The sequence below is a fragment of the Mustelus asterias genome, chromosome 12 (genome assembly GCF_964213995.1).
Source record: "Mustelus asterias chromosome 12, sMusAst1.hap1.1, whole genome shotgun sequence".
In the NCBI taxonomy this organism is placed as follows: domain Eukaryota; kingdom Metazoa; phylum Chordata; class Chondrichthyes; order Carcharhiniformes; family Triakidae; genus Mustelus; species Mustelus asterias.
The window spans coordinates 37,293,843-37,315,856 of NC_135812.1; the positions used below are offsets into that span (position 1 = coordinate 37,293,843).

Below are 22,014 nucleotides of genomic sequence, written 5' to 3' on the forward strand. Positions count from 1 at the left end.
GCCAATCACAAAGTATATCATCATGTATTGCTGATTTGATGCTGGCCATGCCACTTTGGAGTTCAATATTCCTGTTAATGCCTCTCTTAACTTCACACAGCTGAACATGCGTTCAGCAACAGAAAGAATGAATCCCCACTTGTGCTATTCAAAGGTACCATCAATTATATACAGGTTAGCTGTTTTTTGATTTCTTCTGGCTGCTGCTTTAATCCTACAAGTGTTTGGTACTTCCTGTAGTTGTATAAAGTTACAAAAGTCGAGAGGGAGTGATGTGACAGGTGCTGAAGGAGTTTTTGTTGACTTCAAGGTTCTGCTCAAACCAGTTGGTCCCAGACATGGGCACACTAGTAGATATTCTTGTTGGAATACAGAATGTCTTGGAGAATGAAACAGATCATGCAGAGATGAACAAGCTTCTGGAGAAAGCAGGAAGAGGGGTTGAAGGACTCTTAGGTGACCATATGTGCCTGGGGAGCAATTATTCTCTTATTAATTCTTTCAAGGGGTATGTGCAACATTGGCAAAGCTGGCATTTATTGCTCATTTCCATCTTCCCTTGAGAAGGTTGTGGTAAACCACTTTCTTGATCTGCTGCAGTCCATGTTGTTTATGTACACCCACAGTCCTGTTAGGTAGGGAGTGCCAGGATTTTGATGCAGCAACAATAAATGAGTGGTGATATATTTCAAGTCAGGATGGTGTGTGACCTGGAGAGGACTTTGCAGCTGGTCCTGTTTCCATGCGTCTGCTGCCTTGTCCTTCTGGACGTTAGAGACCACAGGTTTGAATGCATTTTCTAGATGGTACACACTGCAGCCATAGTGCACCCTTGGTAGAGGGAGTGAATATTTAAGGTGATGGCAGATCAAGCAGTCTACTTTCTCTTGATGATGCTGAGCTTCTTGAATGTTGTTGGGAGTTGCACTTCCCCAGGCAAGTGAGGAATAGTTCAAAACACTATTGATGTCTGCCTTGTGGATTTTGGAAAGGCTATTGGGGGCCAGTAGACTAAGTACTCTTCTGAATATCCAAACTCTGACCTGCTTTTGTAGCCACAGGATTTATGTGGCTTATCAATAAGAACATACAAAGCAGGAGCAGGAGTATACCACTTGGCCCCCTCGAGACTGCTCCGTAATATAGGGCGACACAGTGGATAGCACTGCTGCCTCACACTGTCAGGGATCTGGGTTTGATTCCGGCCTCAGGTGACTGTGTGGAGTTTGGATGTTCTCACCATTCTCTGCATGGGTTTCCTCCAGGTGTTCCAGTTTTCTTCCACAATCCAAAGATGTGTAGATTACATGGATTAGCCATGGTGAATGCATGAGGTTATGGGGATAGAATGGGGTGGGGGTGTGATCCTGGGTAAGATGTACCTTTGTAGAGTCTGCAGACTCGATGGGTGAAATGGCCTCATTCTGCACTGTAGGGATTCTATGGTTCTATGGATCTGATCTTAGCCTCTGCTCCACATTCTCATCTATTTCCAATAACCTTTCACCCCCCTGCTTCGCAGGAATCTATTTACCCCTCCCTTAAATATGATCAAAGATTCTGTTCTACCACCTTCTAAGGAAGAAAGTTCCAAAGACATATGAACTGAGAGAAAAAAATTATCTCTATTTCTATCTTAAATGGGTGACCCCTTATTTAAGCATTGGCATTATTTCACAAGAGACAATATCCTCTCCACATCCACCCTGTCAAGACCTCCTCAGGATCTTGCATGTTTCAATCAAGTCACCTCTTACTCTTCTAAACTCCAGTGGATGCACTCACTGCATATCCAACCTTTCCTCATAAGACAATCCACCCATTCCAGGTATTAGTACAGTTAACCTTTGAACTGCTTGCAATGCATTTACAACCTTCCTTAAGTAAGGAGACCAATATTGTACAAAGTACTCAAGTGTGGTCTCACTAATGCCCTGTATAACTGAAGCATGACCTCCCTACTTTTGTATTCAATTTCCCTCACAATAGACAATAACCGCTCACCTGGCAATGCCAACCAGTGCCAGGGGGCATTGTCGGGGCACTGCCTGGCCATGTCCATACTGCAGTGGTCAGAAATTGCCACTTAAGTTCACAGTTGGAGCACCCCGATTCCTGAGTCCACACATGAACAAAGGATAAAATAACAGTTTATTAAAAATGAATTGCAACTGAATAGACAGCTTTAAAAACCCAGCAAAAGCTGGAATCCAACCCAAGAACATTGCGCTAAAGCAAGGAAGATTCTAACCAGTCAGTCCAATCAGCCATTGGTGAAAAATGCAAATGTTGAGATTGGGAACACCATTACTGCAGGAACCCACCAAACCGGCAAGTGCAGGAAACCACTTTGTGCAAAAATGTACAGTGACACCATCTTGGGATTTCGGAAACGTCTTACAGCTGAACCTGCAATTTAAAATTTTAACCATGGATCACATATCCACTCTTCCAAACCAATTTGGACTTATCAAAGATCCAGATCAATCACAAAATTGGGGACTTTGGAGAAAGAGATTCCCTAAATACATGATTGCTTCAGGTCCAGATAAAAGTACAGAAGCTGAACAAGTTAACATACTGCTTTATTCTGTAGGTCCAACAACCAGACAAGGAATCGATGAATTCATCTGCAAAATTTAACAGTTTTAAAATCATTTGACGCTTGTTTTAACCTCAGAAGTAACAAAATCCTTGAAAGGGTTAAATTTAATAACCTTGCCCAGCAGCCAGGAAAATCTGTCTTCATCACTGAGCGGACAAGAACGGCTGAAGGCTGTGTTTTCGGTGACCCAAAATCTAATCTACTCAGGAATAGAATAGTTGTACGAGTGGTGGACGACACACACTCAGATGTGCCTCAAGTGAAAGAAGATCTAACCCTTGAGAAGGCCATCCAAATTGTTAGATCTAAGGCAGATCTGAATCTGTTTGCAACATAGATCCATACTAAGGGGGGAAAGCAAACCATGGTACAAAGCAAATATCACTGAGCAGTTAGTGAAGCCACACATAAACAGGGACACTCCAGGCCAAGGAAAGCAACACCCTAACCAACCAGTAAAGCAACCGTGCCAGCCCTGTGGAGCAAAGCGCCCTCACAGGTGTGATCAATGTCAGGCAGTTTCAGCCCAGTACTTTCAATTTAATTGAACAGGACACTTTGGAAAGCTGTGCAAAGCTAAAACATCAAAATGCACACAAGATCCCAAGAGTATTCATGAGGTCAAGACAGCACACCAAGAGGACACACAATCATGCTTCTTGGGTGAGATCAAAGATCCTGGATTTTCATTTTGGAGTGCGGTTGGGTGCAGTTAATGGCTATCTCACAAACTTTGAATTCGACATGGAAGCCAGTGTTATGATCCTTTTGACAAAGAACAGTAACCTGAGACCACTGGTTATGAACACTACTTCATGAGGCTGTGAAAATCTGACTTCCGGTCATAGATATGATTCTGGAGCCATTAAGCTATGACAGCAAACAAATCTTGGAGGTGATATACATCATCTGTAACCAGTCTTTTTCTCTCTTGAGCAGAGATACCAATGTAGCCCTGAATCTCCTCAAAATGGCAGAAGTCATAACTTTTATAGAGCTGCAAATTGCTGAAAGCTCCAAAAAGAAAAATTCTCTCAACTGGGACTTCAGCTCTGATTTGTCTTCTCTCTTTGCAGAGCAGATTTGTCCATTTTTGTTACAGGCGCAGAAGCCCCCCAGTGGTCAGACCGGCCAACCACTCAGTTGGTTACCACGATGCCTCGAGCAGATTGGAATCAAGAAACGATCCAGCAATGAGAAAAGCCCCAATCTCCAGCTCTGATGCCAGTTGGAAAGATAAACCCTTAAAGCACAGACATTGCAACCACAGCCAGCATGACAGTGTCACAAACTGAACAGTGGCCATCCATTGACAACAACACACACCATGTAGCCAAACACAAAGATGCACTTACCAGAAAATCACATAATCACAACAGCAATAACTATCTTCCATCCCAGCATACATCACAGCAAGCCTCAGGAAGGAAGAAGAGAGAAAAACATCATAGCTGTGAGCCCAGAGCTAGTCTACCCTGTAAAGAGTGGGATAAACCAACCACCATCTATCGCTACAATTGGAAAATCAATTCAATGCCAAAGAATAGTGATTCAATGCTAAAGAATTAAAAAAGAGGATAAAAATACACCCAGATGCCAGAACAAACTCCAATTCAACAAAGTTTTCCTGCAGCAACAAAGCCTATTACTCTCCAATAGTAGTGAGAACAAAATAGGGAAAGATTCAGACCACCTAGACCTATGAACTCTGGGGGCATGGGGTGGAGGAGTGTAATGGGGAAGTTGTAATAGATGTAATATATAGGGTAAACTGGGATAACTTGTAAATACATTGAATAAGTTCTTGAGGGGGGGTGTAATATAAGGGTCTGGCAAGTGAGTACAGTGCAGTGGGACTGGGTATAGCACTGCCAACACAGTGATGCAAGGGAACACATGACTCACACCTAGGGGTCAGTGTAGTGTTGGACAGAACTATGTGTGCAAACATGGAGACAGGTCCTAACTTGGAACTTTACTGTACCTATGTATATGGTTTCTAGTGGTTAATGAATACTTACTGTTGAACAACCTAAAACTATGAATACCTTAGCCCTACCGAACTAAGCCCAACACCTTACAACAATCATTTTTATGGACACCTAAGTGAATCTCATTGTGCAGCTATAATGGGCAGAATTGTGGGGAGTCTGGTAGTGGGTCAGGGACCCATTTGTTCTACTAGTGAGCTAAGCAGTTAACATTAACTCAGCCGTGACATCAGCATTCTGCTTCCAGGTTTCCTGCCCAATCATAGAGTGGCAATAGAATGATGACTCACACTCTGTGAATGAAGACACTTTATTTGGCGGCAGGGTGGCATAGTAGTTAGCACTGCTGCCTCACTGCGCCAGGGACCTGGGTTCAATTCCAGCCTTGGGTGACTGTCTGCATGGGTTTCCTCCAGGTGCTCCGGTTTCCTCCCACAATCTAAAGATGTGCAAGTTAAGTGGATTGGGCATGGTAAATTGCCCCTTGGTGTCCAAAGATGTGTGAGTTAAGTGGATTAGCCATGGTAAATGCGCAGGGTTTTGGGGATAGGACACTGGGGAGGGCCCTGGAGGGATGCTCTTTCAGAGAGTGGTGCAGATCCGATGGGCCGAATGGCCTCCTCTGCACGTTATGGATTCTATTCTATTTAAAGGGGCCATCCAAGGCTGCAGGGAACCTTATTGCCTTTGGTAGCTTTCATAAATAATATGGAAGGAAAACATGGGAAGGTAGCTGCCCTGATTTTTCTGACTCTTCCCTGGAGAAGGTATTTCCTTTTAATGGGAGGGAATGGGAATCCAGTCACCCAAGCTAAGGCGGAGTGGTTAGAAGTAGCAGAGGATGTGAGGAGTAGGTGTGTGGTGCCCCATACCTAGATTCAGTGTCAGAGAAAATGTAATGTCCTCATTAGGTCAGGAAAGATGAGCACATATCATGTTCAAGAGGTGGCCATCACCTCTTTGACTCCCCTAACATTCTCTTCCACCACACTCTTCTGACACATCATGCAGTTCCAAACATTTCTTCTTCTCACAGTTAGCCTATCCTATTGGTATCTTGCTTCCATCCTCACAGTGGCCCTCCATATTTGTTCTCATTCTATTCTCATCATTATATTTCACTTCTCATACTCGTGGTTTTCTGCCTTCACACATTTCAAAACTCCAGGGAGAGGTGGGATACACATTAAGTATCAGTGATAGATAGATGGGGGTGCACAGAGATGTAGAGATCCATTAGATATTATACTGCTAATTGACTCATAACACTCGCTCATGTTGAATTGATGTCACCACTAACTGAAATGTCAGGGTATGCACTCCGTTGGGTTTCTCAATATCAGTCCTAACTCATGTCTTTGATTTCCCAAGGGTAACAGAAGAGCAGATGTGGGAGCAGACCAAGAAGTCCTTAGAAGAAGATGAGCAATTAGAAAATATAATGTTGTATAATTTGTGCACACCCTGCAGAATGCACATCGTAGTTGGTGCTAGAGTAGAAGTAGCAAGGTTGTCACATGGTGAGGTGCATAGTACATGAGCAGCAGCAGGTGTTGGAGACTGGGACAATATTGAGTTCCCATCAGAGGACACAGCCCACAGTGAGCTCTGTTTAGCTGGACATAGATGCTGAGCTTCGGACTCAAGCATGAAACAGAAATGTGTGGAGCAGCAATGGGAAATGTGTGTGCTTCTACAGCATTTCAAAAAGCAAAGCATGAGAGAGGTGAGAGGAGTCCATCTCGAGCATGAGTGCCATGATGTTTTGAGCATTTCTGTTGATGTCCTCTTCTGTGGAAAAAGTAGCCAGCTGCATGGAGAATCAGACAAGCTAGCCCTCAACAATAGCCTACACACTCTGTCTACCATTTTAATAGGATGGAGCAAATTCTCACCTTGGTGGTTCAGTACCTCACTGAAATGCAGCTCTTGGCTAGCAGAGAAGTGCAGGTCAACCATCAACCATGAGAGATAAGGTAGAGGACGTGCACATGTCTATGGGAACTTTTCTGAGGTGCTCCTACTTCTCATCCCTTGGACCCACCTCCGCCATTCCAGACAGAGCCTCGTTTATGCTATCTCCCACTCTGATGGCTGAGTCTGCCCATGCACAGGTGGGTCAGTCTTTGGCAGGATCCTCATGGACTCCAAAATGCAGGGGACATCTGCCACGAGCATCTCTTCTGTCAGTGTAGGAAACTGAGTAGCTTATCTCTAGTTCTGCTGAAAGCACAGTGGTTGCTCCATATAGTTGTAAAAGCAAGCAGTGAGAAAATCAGAGCAAATTTATCCCTGCCATGGGAGGTGGGTGGAGGGTTAAAATCCCAAAAAATGGCATCAGGCTTCGAACTGAGCCTGATTCCATTCACCTCCAGGCTTACACCCTAGCTATGACTGTAACACTACATTCTGCACTCTCTCCTTTCCTTCCCTATGTACGTTATGCTTTGTATAGCGTGCAAGAAACAATATTTTTCACTGTATACTAATACATGTGACAATAATAATTCAAATCACAATTAACTTGGACAAGTTCGCAGGTGAGGGTGGATTCTCGTGCAGCTGTTGAATAAGTAATCAAAATATTCAAAATGCAATTAACCGTGAAATTTATCCAGCATTCTGCTTTTATCAGCCATCACATGAGCTGTGTGGAACTCCCCAAGGTCAACAAGGTGAGAAAAAAGTGGGTGCAAAAATGTCATTCATGCACCATTTAATAACTGCAAGGTAGAGGAGAGTGTAAGAGGAGGGATGGGGAGAATATAGAACATAGAACATAGAAAGCCACAGCACAAACAGGCCCTTCGGCCCACAAGTTGCGCCGATCATATCCCTACCTCTAGGCCTATCTATATCCCTCAATCCTATTAAATCCCATGTACTCATCCAGAAGTCTCTTAAAAGACCCCAACGAGTTTGCCTCCACCACCACCGACGTCAGCCGATTCCACTCACCCACCACCCTCTGAGTGAAAAACTTACCCCTGACATCTCCTCTGTACCTACCCCCCAGCACCTTAAACCTGTGTCCTCTCGTAGCAACCATTTCAGCCCTTGGAAATAGCCTCTGAGAGTCTACCCTATCCAGACCTCTCAACATCTTGTAAACCTCTATCAGGTCACCTCTCATCCTTCGTCTCTCCAGGGAGAAGAGACCAAGCTCCCTCAACCTATCCTCATAAGGCATGCCCCCCAATCCAGGCAACATCCTTGTAAATCTCCTCTGCACCCTTTCAATGGCTTCAACATCTTTCCTGTAATGAGGTGACCAGAACTGCGCGCAGTACTCCAAGTGGGGTCTAACCAGGGTCCTATAAAGCTGCAGCATTATCTCCCGACTCCTAAACTCAATCCCTCGATTAATGAAGGCTAGTACGCCGTACGCCTTCTTGACCGCATCCTCCACCTGCGAGGCCGATTTAAGAGTCCTATGGACCCGGACCCCAAGGTCCTTCTGATCCTCTACACTGCTAAGAATGGTACCCTTCATATTATACTGCTGCTTCATCCCATTGGATCTGCCAAAATGGATCACTACACACTTATCCGGGTTGAAGTCCATCTGCCACTTCTCCGCCCAGTCTTGCATTCTATCTATGTCTCGCTGCAACTTCTGACATCCCTCCAAACTATCCACAACACCACCTACCTTGGTGTCGTCAGCAAACTTACCAACCCATCCCTCCACTTCCTCATCCAGGTCATTTATGAAAATGACAAACAGCAAGGGTCCCAGAACAGATCCCTGGGGCACTCCACTGGTCACTGAGGAGAAGAATAAGGTATGAAGATGCCTTTACCTTTGGTTTCAGCCTGGCTGCTAGCCATTACCTCAGCAATGACTGTCCCAATGATATCCAGTGCCATCTCCTCCATGAGGAGAATGAGATGCATGTGTCCCCTCCAATTAACTCTTGCTGCTTCGGGTTGAGCATTCCCATTTCCTGCATGAGAGAGAGAACATGAGTGAGTGTTCTGCAACAAGTTTGGCTGATTGTTGCCACGGTTAAATAGCTAGCAGTGTGTCGAAGCTATGAGATGTGGGTGTGAAGTTGTCATATGGATAGAAATTATTGGTAATGTTAGGGACCAGATCAGAAACTCCAAGGTATGTTATAGATCTAGATCCCAACTTTTTTTGATTTTGGCATTAAGGTGAGCATAAGGTGTTTCGCTCCAGGGTATGATTCAATTGACCCACTAGGAAAGTTTCATTAAAACAAACTTTATTTTTAACAGCACAGTTAAAATATAACAAATAATTAGCATAACTCTTACCAATTGGAAATACTTAAACATGACCAGGTATAATTCTTAAGAACTAACTATCCTCTCTAAAAATCAGCACAAAGCAGGTATGTTCACGTGTGCTAGATTTCTAGCCTTTTAATATCTCTAGACTGAAATGAGATCTAGACAGACATCTGTCTTCTGACTCCAGACAGCAATTTTCAGAGACAGAGCTACCTTCAAACAGCAGAATCTCAGAGAAAGAGGGACTGCTCTCTAACAATTCCAAGCAGCATCTGAGCTTGATTTCTCTGTGTAAGCCTAGCTCCACCCAGTCACATTTTTCTGTTAATCAACTTAATCAAGCCTCACTCTGAAAAACCCTGAGGGAAAACACTAAAATAACAGAACAGCATTTGCCCAAGTCAAAACAAACATTCTAGCAATTAGAACTAATTATGCTGCTGACGTAATAACGGAACTGGTGGATGCAATAAGTTGCCATATTACCTTTGTCATGAGCAGCAGTCATAGTTTAACTGCATCTCACAATCTCTGTACAGATTTTTAGGCATTATCACATTTAGCCCCCAATCAATCTCCTTTGCACTAATTTCCAGGCCATGTAACTTAATCAGCAGATTTTATATCAACACAATAAATAGGAACAGGAGGAGGCGGAGGCATAGTGGTATTGTCACTGGATTAATAATCCAGAGACTTAGGCCTGGGGACCCAAGTTTGAATCTCACTAGGGCAAATGACAAAATTTGAACCCAATAAAAATTTGGACTAAAAATCTAATGAGACCATTTTTGATTGTTGTAAAACATCTGAGCATAAATGGTTAACTAATACCCTTATCTGGTCTGACCTACATGTGATTCCAGATCCACAGCAATGTGTATGACTCTTACATAGCCTAGAAAGCCACCCTGTTCAAGGGCAATAAATGCTGGCCCAGCCAGCGATGCTCACATCCCATGAATGAATTTTAATAAGTAGACCATATGGCCCTTCTAGCTACTCTTCCATTCAGTACGATCATGGCTGATTTTGGGCTTCAACTCCACTTCTACTACAGCCTTAAATATATTCAATGATGGAGCATCCACAACCAAAGTCTCCTTATCTTGAGACTGTGCCATGTTTAGATTCCCTTTCTCTCAGCGTCTACCTTATCAAGCCACTTCAGAATTATTTCGGTTTCAACGAGATCATTCCTCATTCTTCTAAACCAGGCTTTTTCAAAGTGGGGTTTGTGACCTGCAGGTGGGTCGTCGGGTAAACTCTCACTGCACTATAAACTGATCCTGTTCAAAAAAAACACAGGATGTTCTGTGATCCTGTTAAAGAATGTGGGATTTTCTGTGGCCCTGTTCAAAAAAAAGTAGGATGTTCTGTTTATAGCACACATTTTGCAGAAGGCAGTAGGCAATGGCAACCTCTCTGATGATGGCATCGCCAGCATGAGGACTTTTGATTTGGAGAAAAAGCTTAGTATTGCCTGACACAATTCAAGTAATGTGCATTTTATGAAAGGAAAAGGTAAGAATTAGGAGAGAGGTGTATTTTTAAGTTTACAGTAAATCCCATTTAGATTGTGACTGTAGCAGCAGTACTGCAGATTATCTGGTCAGTGGACTCTGCCTGAGTCTCAAATTTCCCGCCATGAAGGCAGGCTATAACTTCAGAGTGTGACAGGTATGGTCATTATCTCACAATCCAACTTATTATTTTTCCCCAGTGTGCATAAAAATATTTTGCTGTTGCATCTATTTCAAAATGGAATGACGTCTGACAAAAAGGAAAACATTGAGATATTTTTTAAATTATGGCTATATATGAGAAAGGATAATCAACAGATTAACCACAGACTTCATTAGATGCAGCAGAATATAGTTATTGATGTGACATATCCCACCTACCAAGGAGGTTTATTGATGGGATGGTAACAGATAGGGATAATTGGTGACTGCCCGATCAAGTTTCCACCTAAAAGCAGCATGCTGATCTGATGAGCTCTGCGTTCCAAAGGTGCATCTTAAATGAGATATCTGTCACAACTAAATGGCAGTCAATGTTCTGTGGTGGCTGATACATAGTAACTTAGCGCATTGTCTGATTTGAGACATTTATTTTGAATGTATATATTGACGAGAGGAGTTTGTAAAATACTCACACCAATTTGCTTTGTGCTGGAATATGGCCCATATAAATTGGAAAATGGATCTGAAACTGACACCTGGAGTCAAATTTTCCCATCCCGCCCGCCATGGTGATTGTAGCAGGCGAGGGGCAGAACGGTCCATTGACCTCGGGCAGGATTTTCCAGTTTCAGGGCGAGCGTGGCCAGAAAATCCCGCCCCTGATGTTTAATATACTGTATAATGTTACTACAAAGTGGAAAGATCCTACTTCGTTACACATCCCCCACATTGATGTGGGTCACAAGGGATGGCCATTTGCTAAAAGTGGGTCTCTTGGGAAAAATATTTTAAAAACACTGTTTGAAACTCCAGGGAAAATAAACACAATATGCTCAACCTCTCATCATATGATAACTCTTCATCCCATGGACCAATTTAGTGAACCTTCTCTGTATTGCCCTGAATGCAAGTATATTTTTTCTTAAATGCACACAACACTCCAAATGTGGTCTCATCAAAACCATGTATACAATTCTAGCAAGACCTCTTTATTCTTGCACTCCAATTCCCACGCAATAAAGGATAACATGCCATTTACCTTTCTAATTGCTGTACTGGGATGTTAGCATTTTGCAATCTGTGCACAAACAGACCCAAGTTTCTTTGAACATCCATACTTAGAAGTTTCTCATCTCTAACCTGCTAATTTGAAGAAGTCACACTAATAGAAACATAGAAACGTAGAACAGTACAGCACAGAATAGGCCCTTCGGCCCACGATGTTGTGCCGAGCTTTATCTGAAACCAAGATCAAGCTATCCCACTCCCTATCATCCTGGTGTGCTCCATGTGCCTATCCAATAACCGCTTAAATGTTCCTAAAGTGTCTGACTCCACTATCACTGCAGGCAGTCCATTCCACACCCCAACCACTCTCTGCGTAAAGAACCTACCTCTGATATCCTTCCTATATCTCCCACCATGAACCCTATAGTTATGCCCCCTTGTAATAGCTCCATCCACCCGAGGAAATAGTCTTTGAACGTTCACTCTATCTATCCCCTTCATCATTTCATAAACCTCTATTAAGTCTCCCCTCAGCCTCCTCCGCTCCAGAGAGAACAGCCCTAGCTCCCTCAACCTTTCCTCATAAGACCTACCCTCCAAACCAGGCAGCATCCTGGTAAATCTCCTCTGCACTCTTTCCAGCACTCCCACATAGTGAGGTGACCAGAACTGCACACAATATTCCAAATGTGGTCTCACCAAGGTCCTGTACAGTTGCAGCATAACCCCATGGCTCTTAAACTCCAACCCCCTGTTAATAAAAGCTAACACACTATAGGCCTTCTTCACAGCTCTATCCACTTGAGTGGCAACCTTTAGAGATCTGTGGATATGGACCCCAAGATCTCTCTGTTCCTCCACAGTCTTCAGAACCCTACCTTTGACCCTGTAATCCACATTTAAATTAGTCCTACCAAAATGAATCACCTCACATTTATCAGGGTTAAACTCCATTTGCCATTTTTCAGCCCAGCTTTGCATCCTATCGATGTCTCTTTGCAGCCTACAACGGCCCTCCACCTCATCCACTACTCCACCAATCTTGGTGTCATCAGCCCCCTCCTCTAAGTCATTAATAAAAATCACAAAGAGCAGAGAACCAAGCACTGATCCCTGTGGCACTCCGCTAGCAACCTGCCTCCAGTCCGAAAATTTTCCATCCACCACCACCCTCTGTCTTCAATCAGATAGCCAGTTACCTATCCAATCGGCCAACTTTCCCTCTATCCCACACCTCCTTACTTTCATCATAAGCCGACCATGGGGGACCTTATCAAACGCCTTACTAAAATCCATGTATATGACATCAACTGCCCTACCTTCATCAACGCACTTAGTTACCTTCTCAAAAAATTCAATCAAATTTGTGAGACACGACTTGCCCTTCACGAATCCGTGCTGACTATCCCACTAATGACTAATGCCCACTCCCAGCTTCCTATTTTTTACCCAATCCTCTATCCATGCCAATATGTTACTTCCAACTCCATGAACACGCATGTTGCGTTTTAACCTTTTGTATGACACCTTATTGAAAGCCTTTTGGTACTCCAGGTATACTACATTTATTGGTTCCCCTTTACCTACATCCTCAAAAAATTTTAATAAATTTGTCAAATAGGACTTCCCTTTAGTAAAACCATGTTGACTTGTTCTAATCATACTTTTCTAAGTGCTTTGTTAATACTTCCTCAAGAACAGATTACAAAATTTTATTTCAACGCAATTATATCTTCATTTACAAAAAATGTGGAGAGCAGATACCCATAACATAGTCATCATTCAATTCATAAATCCACGTCAAGGACCCCAGCTAGAGATTGGTTGACAGGCCCAGAGGGTGGGACTTCTGCCCCAATGAGGGCAGACATTCCACTCAACACTCATTAAAGATCCCCACCAATGTGATTTCGAAGAAGGTGGGGTGCTGTCTATCCATACCACCTCATCTTCCCCGCCCCTATTATTCCACTCATGAACCTTAATTTTAGTATCAGATTCTCAAATGTCTATTAATAATATTGTATCTACAATATTGCCCTCCACTGCTGAATTACGGTATCAAAGAATTTCAATGGATTTATAAAGCATAATGGCTTTTATTCTCGCGGTAATAATCATGAGTGTAATAGAGTTTTTTTATTTTACATCAGTATTTTCACCAACTTTCTTATAAATGAGCAGGTCATCCCAGCCAATCATAGAAGAGAATATACATGTCATTCTAATAAAACAATTCTTAATGGGCCAGATTTTGTGTTGCAGGTAAACCTCCTAAGCAGTATGGGGCACTGAGCCAGTTTGGGTATCCTTATGGGAGAGGTATGAGAAATTAATACTGCATTCATTTACATTGAATGTACACGTTATTTAATATAGGTACTCAAAGATAAGTAGTTAAACTAATCTCTACATCATATTAAGCTCATAATTTACATATTGCAGATTATAAGTATTTATGACTACTAAAATCAAACAGAATTGTGTTAACTGTGTGCATCTCATTCTGTGTCGAAATACCGTATGCTTTAAAATCAACAACAACAGCTTGTACTTATATAACACCTTTAATGTAGTAAAGCGTTTCACAGGAGCACTATACAGCTAAAATTGATCGCAAGCTATATAAGGAATTATTAGGGGAGATGGTCAAAGAGGTAGGTTTAAATGAGCATCTTAAAGGAAGTGAGGAAAGAAATGGTGAGTTGTAAGGGAATTCCAGAGCATATGGCTTTAGCAACCGAAGGCACAGCCACCAGTGGTAGACTAATTAAAATCAGGGGTGCTGAAAAGGCCAGAATTAGGAGAATGAAGATATCTTGGGAATGTTGTAGGGCTGGAGGAAATTGTAGAGATAGGGAGCAGCGAGGTCATGGAGTGGTTTGAAAAATAAGCATGAAAATTTAAAAATCGAAGTGTTACTTAACTGGGAATCAATGTGGGTCAACAAGCACCAGGGTTGATGAGTGAACAGGACTAAGACCCAGCCAACAACAGACATCTCAAGCTCCTTCATTTGAGGTCCTATAACATTCTGCATTTCTGAGCTGAAGCAACCTGGAGAGCACCTTAGTAGATATGAAGACACTTAGAACAGATGCTGGAGGTTGCCCCAAGTTGAAAAAAATCACAGCATATTACTGTTATTTTTGAAATGATTATTATTTGATGAGTATTTGAGAACCACATAACGAGTTTTGTCTGAAAGCCCCTTGCTCATACTTTGGGATTAAGTGGACTCCTTAGGATGATGGAAGGACAGGGATGGATCTTAGCGGAAATGATGGTACAGAGCATGTTGTGAATTTAGAGCTGGAGTGTATCTGCATAAGCTAATACAAAAACAGTCTTGCACCTGGCAGAAAAGATGGACCTTGTTTATCCTCATCATTCTCAACATCAATTCTTTCACACATGCTCTTCCAATCTCCATGTCTTCCAGTAAAGCTGGCTCAATGGATTTTTCCCACTGGATGCCAAAGTTGTGTAAGACATTGTGTGGGAGTTACACTGCAGAACACCACTGACCCTGTCTAGGTAGTGATGAAATGTTTTAGAAGGCCTTAAGTGGAGGCATGGCACAAATTACATCTCATCTTTTCTTGGGTTTCTGAGGTGTCAATCTCCAAATATTGGAGAGGATAGTCTTTGGCCACCAGTAGCTAATCTTTGACCCAATGCATAGACTGAAAATGAGCAGGTTCGAGTATTGGTGCAGCATGATGGTGCCGTAGCTACTACCAGGAAACTAGCATGATACTCTGCACGTTGTTTGTATCCTAACTAGATGTTCAGTGAATGAAACCACTTCCTTTTTCCATAGGCGACATACTTTTCTATTGCAGCCTATGTATGTCAGAATCCCCTGGAGAAAATCTTCTGTTGACTCACCAAACTACTCAATTCCAACAGCTAAAACTCTCAAAAATTTCAAAGGCAGTACACTAGTAGTGCGAACAAATTAGCTAGATTTACCTGAGAACAACAGCTAATGTTGTTTAAAAGGAGAAGAAGGGATACATCAAGTAAAAGCTAGTCAGTTTAACCTTGGTAGTGGACAAATTATTTTGAGGGACACTTAAAAACACATAAATTTATCAAGAACAGCCTGCAAGAATTTGTAATAGGAAGGTCCCATCTTGCTCCGAATCATTTCTGACCAACTTAATTTCATTTTTAAAGGCAATAACAGGGAGCGTCAATTATGCTTATCCCTTTGATTTAGCCTACATGGATTTTAGTAAGGGTTACCGAGAACCCATGTGACAGATTAATCAGAAAAGTAAGAACCGATGGGATCCAAGGGCAAATGACAAGATTGAATCCAAAAAATCAGCTCAGTGACAGAAGGCAAAAGCTAATAGTTGACAGGTGTCTTTGTGACTGGAAAGCAATTTCCCATGGAGTTCCTCAGAGCTGAGATCCTTTGCTTTTTGTGGTATTTGGTTTAGCCTTAAATCTTAAGGGCACAATTAATTGGCAGACAATACAAAAATTGGTTGTCTGGTTTATAATAAAAAAGAAAGCTATGGACTACAGGAAGATATCAATAAGCTGATCAGGTGGGTAGAAAAATGGTAAATTGAATTCAATCCAGAGAAGTGTGGGGTAATACATTTGGGGAGGGCAAATAAGGCAAGGAAAAACATGTTTAGTTTAGGATGCTATAGTGTAGAGCAGTACAGGTACATTGAAGTGCATGCCAACAGATCTCTGAAGGTAACAGAACAAGTTGATAAGGTAGTTAAGAAGGCATATGGGGTACTTTCCTTTATTAACCGAGGCATAGAAAAAAAGGAGCAGGCAGGTTATGCTAGAACTATATGAAGACTAGCTAGGTCACAGATAGAGTACTGCATACAGTTCTGGTCACTGCATCACAGGAATCATGTGATCACACTAGAGAGGGTACAGAGGAGATTGAAAAAGAAAGACTTGCATTTATTTTGCACTTTTCACAGATCTCTAAAACACATTCCAGCCAATGAAGTTGTATACATCTTTTACAAGTGCTCTATAGAGTCATAGAGGTTTACAGCATGGAAACAGGCCCTTTCGCCCAACTTGTCCATGCCGCCCTTTTTTTTAAAACCCCTAAGCTAGTCCCAATTGCCTGCATTTGGCCCTCATCCCTCGATACCCATCTTACACATGTAACTGTCCAAATGCTTTTTAAAAGACAAAATTGTACCCCCTCTATTACTACTTCTGGCAGCTTGTTCCAGACACTCACCACCCTCTGTGATAAAAAAATTGCCCCTCTGGACACTCTTGTATCTCTCCCCTCTCACCTTAAACCTATGCCCTCTAGTTTTAGACTCCCTTGCCTTTGGGAAAAGATATTGACTATCTAGCTGATATATGCCCCTCATTATTTTATAGACCTTTAAGATCACCCCTCAGCCTTCTACACTTCAGAGAAAAAAGTCCCAGTCTATCCAGCCTCTCCTTATAATTCAAACTATCAAGTTCCGGTAGCATCCTAATAAATCTTCTCTGCACTCTTTCTAGTTTATTAATATCCTTTCTATAATAGGGTGACCAGAACTGTACACAGCTCCGGCCTCACGTTTTCTATAATTTAAAAATGGGTGAGGCACAGTTGGTGGTATGACAGATTCAAAGTGCTTAATTTTTGTGATAAACCTACTTTCAGTTGTATTAATCAAGTTCCTACTCTTAACTATATCAAGGAGTACTTTCAAAAGCAAAATTTATATACTTAAAAGTTGTTTTAAAACTTTGCCTGATTGTGCTGATTTAAGGCAGCTTTTGTATAAAGCAATAGGTTGGAGTGAAAACTTGGGAATGAAAAATATTTTTCAAAACTGATATAATTTTGCATGCAATTTGCAAGATCGCTAATTTTACCTAAAGCAGAAGTGCTACCTGACACTGCTACACTTAATTGTAGATGTAAAGTATCATAAAGAGAAAAGAAAGTCCAGAGCATGAAATTTATAAACCCTCTGGTTTACTTCAGCAATTTGTACATAGCTGCAATTATCTGAATTTGCTTATTGGAATGATTAAACTTAAGAGACCAGTCCTGATATTGACTTAGAAATCAAAGCCTAGAAATTGGATCTCACCCTGGGTGGCACAATGGTTAGCACTACTGCCTCACAGCTCCACGGACCCGGGTTCAATTCCGGCCTCGCGTAACTGTACATGTGGAGTTTGCACATTCTCCTTTAGTCTGCATGGGATTCCTCCAGGTGCTCCGGTTTCCTCCCACAGGTTAGGTGCATTCGCCGTACTAATTTGCCCTTAGTGTCAAGAGAACTAGCAGGGTAAATATGTGGCGGTTAAGACCTGGGTGGGATTGTTGTCGGTACAGACTTGATGGGCCAGATGGCTTCCTTCTGCACTGAAGGGTTTCTATGGCTTCTAAATCAAAGCAAAAGCACAAAGCAGTGTATGCACCTAATTGAAACCAATAACTGAACCACAGGAAATTGGTCCATTGCCTCATTTATTTCTTGCCATTGACCTGCAGGCACTAGGTGAGGCCCCTAGGGTAGTCCTAGGAAGCATAAAGATTAGCCACGCAGAGATTGTAAGCAGAGTCCTTTGGTGGAGGGGGTGAAGGCTATGGGTGGGACTGAGGAAATGGCTCACAATTCAATGTGGAGATGAGAGGGGCACCCTAAAATAAGTTCAATAAAAAGTTACAAATTGCCTCTCAGAAGGCGGTCAAATGTACCCATAGTTTGCTGTCAGTATTCTCAGGCACTTGACAGCTAATGCGCATGACATATGCTGCAGTTAGTCACGAATGAATTGGCCTCCCCAGTGGTGCTGCTGTGCAATAGATTACTGGCCTCTGATTGGCTAGCAGTTCTTGGCAGTTGGAACCTCTGCCCTTGGGGTCCTTGATTCCAGGAAAGACTTGCTATTGGCCTGCCAAGTGCCTGAGTGGTTCTTCATACAAAAGGCCTTTGCCATTAGTACACATCACAGAGCAGATTATCCTTTATGAGTATTGATGCGCGATTAAATCACTCGGGAGGCTGAATCGTACCCGGGAAATAAAGGCTTTTATTAGTAACAAGAATGGAGCATACTGCATAACAATACAATGATGTGGAGATGCCGGCGTTGGACTGGGGTAAGCACAGTAAGAAGTCTCACAACACCAGGTTAAAGTCCAACAGGTTTATTTGGTAGCAAATACCATAATACCATTCAAATGGTATTTGCTACCAAATAAACCTGTTGGACTTTAACCTGGTGTTGTGAGACTTCTTACTAACAATACAATCCCAGACTAAAGGGTCACTAGGCAGTGCAGTGACCTTTATACTCCTACAGGTAGTCGGAGCCAACCGGAGTGTACCACAGAACAATACCAACAGGTAGAACACCCCAACCCTAACCCCAACAGTGACAACAGTAACATATGTACAAGTACCCATAGTGCTAACCATCTATGGTTCAGTACCCATAGTGGTAACCATCTATGGTTCACCACAAGTATATCTTATGAAACTTGCAAATTTGTTAACTGCCACCCTGTTGCCTCCATTAAATACTGCCCTAAGTCTCCTGCTTGTGTGTGCAAAGGATTTAATTGCTTATTACAGGCTTGGCTCTGGACGCATTTGGAGGAATATTTTTCCAAAAGAGATGGATGGGTGCACTTCTGACACAAGTACCCAAAGATCACCCATGATATTGGGCATTAGGTGCCTGTTTTACATCTATAAAATGGACATGGTGCCAGCAGAAGCATGAGTCCATAACTTTTATTTCTACTTGAAACTACTTGTAAGCAAAGTTGTTGTAAGGTGTTCCACATAATTTACAAAATTCAGCAAGTCTTCTTGCATTTGGCATAATCCTTCTGAATTCACTTCATTCAACTTTTGAACTTTGATCTGCTCCTGAATGCCCATTGGTTAAGATCGAAATAATTCAGCAGTTTTTCTATGTTTCTGAAGGATCCCCTTGTGCAATGGGAAAATATTGTGGCCGAAGGAGAAAGTAAAGAAATAATTGGAAAAGAAGTGACCTCAAGAATTCTGGTGCTACTGCATGATTCGGAATGTAAAGGATGGTGTGGAATGGAATTCCCCCTCAACCCCCACTTTCTTCATTTCATCCATGAAGTAATTTGGCTGCATTCATTATCAATATCTAATGGACTTTTTATCAAGGAAGTTCTGCTTTCTGTTGTGTGCTTCAAGCATTTAGGGACCAGCTTACAACTGCGTCCTTTGCTGTTAATCTCATTCATAGTTAACACCATCCTTGACTTGATTTGTATTGTTTTGTGACTCTGATTCCAGTATTTTAAGTTATAAAATTGTAATATTAATTTTTAGTTGCTTGTGCTTTGCTTTACAAACTGTACTGTGAGTGATACCTGGATCATACAGCTGGGCCGTAGCTCCAACCCTTACCAGAATTTTGGTGCTGATGAAAATCTATTTTTGAGAGTGGCAGCTGTATTCATACAAATGATGGCTCAACCTGATGAGTGGGGCCTGAAGTGACCAATGCAACTTTTGCATATTGCTTTTCTATATGTTTGTCCACATGGTCGACAGGACTTTACACTTGGAGGCCAAACTAGTTTCCTGGCCATAACATTCCTGGAGAGGTCTAGTTACTTTGACTTGGTAGGCTTTGAAGTTTATACAAGCTGAGAGATATTGGGGCAGATTTTTTCCCTTCCTACACTGGAAGCTAATGAATTTCTTGCACATAGCAAAGTCAGGAATATTGGGCCAGCTATCTTGTATGATTTTCCCCCACCTGATTTCCCTGTGTCCATTACAGATTGATGGCTCAATAGCCTCCAGTTCAGGAACAAGAAAATCTACCCCAAAGCATGATAACATGAATTCCTTCATCATTGGCAGTGGTGCGGCCAGGGCTTTACTACCTCCGGTATCAGGGTTATGAAATGAACTCTGCACATTTTAACAATCTGATTACCTCCATAATTGTAATGAGTTTTCTTTCTATTCAAATGTCCTCTTAGAATTCTTCCAACTGAATTAGTTAGGTAACAGATTTATCCAACACAAACATATTGTTCCTGAAATGACCAGTCCCAGTTTATTAACTTCCCCAATTTAGAATTGCAAATGTGTTGATAGTCCTGCTGTTTCGGAGATGAACCTCTGTCCATGGTGCATGCTGTTACAAATCCTTGCAGCATAGTATCATCTTCTGAAATTAATTACATCATAATAGGTTATATAGACATAAATACATACAATTATTAGATTATACCTGAATTGGGACTAACTGAATTGTATTGTACCTGAATTGGAGCTAACTGAATTGTGAAGATGCAGAAGCCCACCACAGCCACTCTTGCTGAACCTGTCCTTTCTCTCCTGCTTTCTGCCTCTTCTGACTGTGTCCACTCTCTCTGGCCCTATTTTTTTTCTCTTACTGTATTGTCTGTAAGAAATTATGATCAATGCTATTCTTTGAACGGGTTTAAATATTAGACCTTTAAACAGTTTAATGCCTGTGTCAAAATAGCAGAGAATAATTTGATATGAGCACCTTAGGCATTCATAGATGCTGATTACAATTTCTATTCTTTATACTACTCACTCCATCATGCACTTCTTTGATAAGTGATATGCCATAGTATGTAATACTTTACATCAGTTCTGTAATAATAAGTACTGTAGCAGAACTTGAGCCCCAACATTAATGTATTGCTTCAGATTTGGTGTAATACCCATTTGCTGTATCTTCATAAACTGTGTGACTGAGAAAATACTGGATGGACTATAATTCAGTAACAGCTTTAAAAATAAACAAAATGTTTAAATAAATATTTTCAGTAAGTAAATCATTAAACACTAAATATAGCTTGACATCAGAGTGAATGAAAATGGCAAAATGAAGACACCAGCATTTTCTGCACAATTCTCAGTTCACTGTGCAATAGGCCAAGATGAGGGTAATCCATTACATTAGACTTTTTAAAAAAAAATTCAAAAATACACTTTATTCATAAAATATCTAAAAGTACATTCCAAAACATTTCAAATTGGATGTTGCAGGAAGTGCATCAGCTTTTCTCCATGGAGCATGTTGCACTTTTTGGTCATTTGAGCAAAACACAGTGATGTCGTCCATGTACAGGGAAGCTCTGACCTGCATGCTTTCGCTGCCTGAGTTCTTCACCGCTCTGATGCCTGCATCTTTCCTGATGGACTATATACATTCAATGACAAGCATACAGCCTGCAAATTACCAGCCCCTCAGTGTACCGTGGCTAAGAGGCCTTAGACAGAGGTCTTTCCCTACTGCACTTTAGCAGCAGCTGCCCTACGCTTTAGTGCATCCCTCAGCATTACCCTCAGGATGGACAATGTATGCTGACCCAGATAGTAAAGCCCACACCCCTTGAATGAATATGAAACAAGGTGATCACCACAATGAAGAAGTTAGGAATGGGCCAGATCTGCACCACATACAGCAACACCAAGAGTGC

At 41.9% G+C, this 22,014-nt stretch overlaps 1 protein-coding gene across 15 annotated transcripts in view; it reads left to right on the forward strand.

Annotated features, from left to right (window-relative positions):
* The window catches only part of LOC144501380 (uncharacterized), a 338,685-nt gene extending 317,342 nt beyond the window's left edge, over positions 1 to 21,343 (forward strand). For 14 of the 15 annotated variants that reach the window (XM_078225050.1, XM_078225051.1, XM_078225052.1 and 11 more), the window contains 2 exons: positions 13,812 to 13,868; positions 19,490 to 21,343. In XM_078225050.1, the coding sequence (XP_078081176.1) occupies positions 13,812 to 13,868; positions 19,490 to 19,536 (104 nt within the window). In that variant the 3' untranslated portion in view covers positions 19,537 to 21,343. The remainder of the gene's footprint in view (positions 1 to 13,811; positions 13,869 to 19,489) is intronic. The other variant, XM_078225056.1, reaches the window with a different exon arrangement.
* Positions 21,344 to 22,014: the final 671 nt, after the last annotated feature.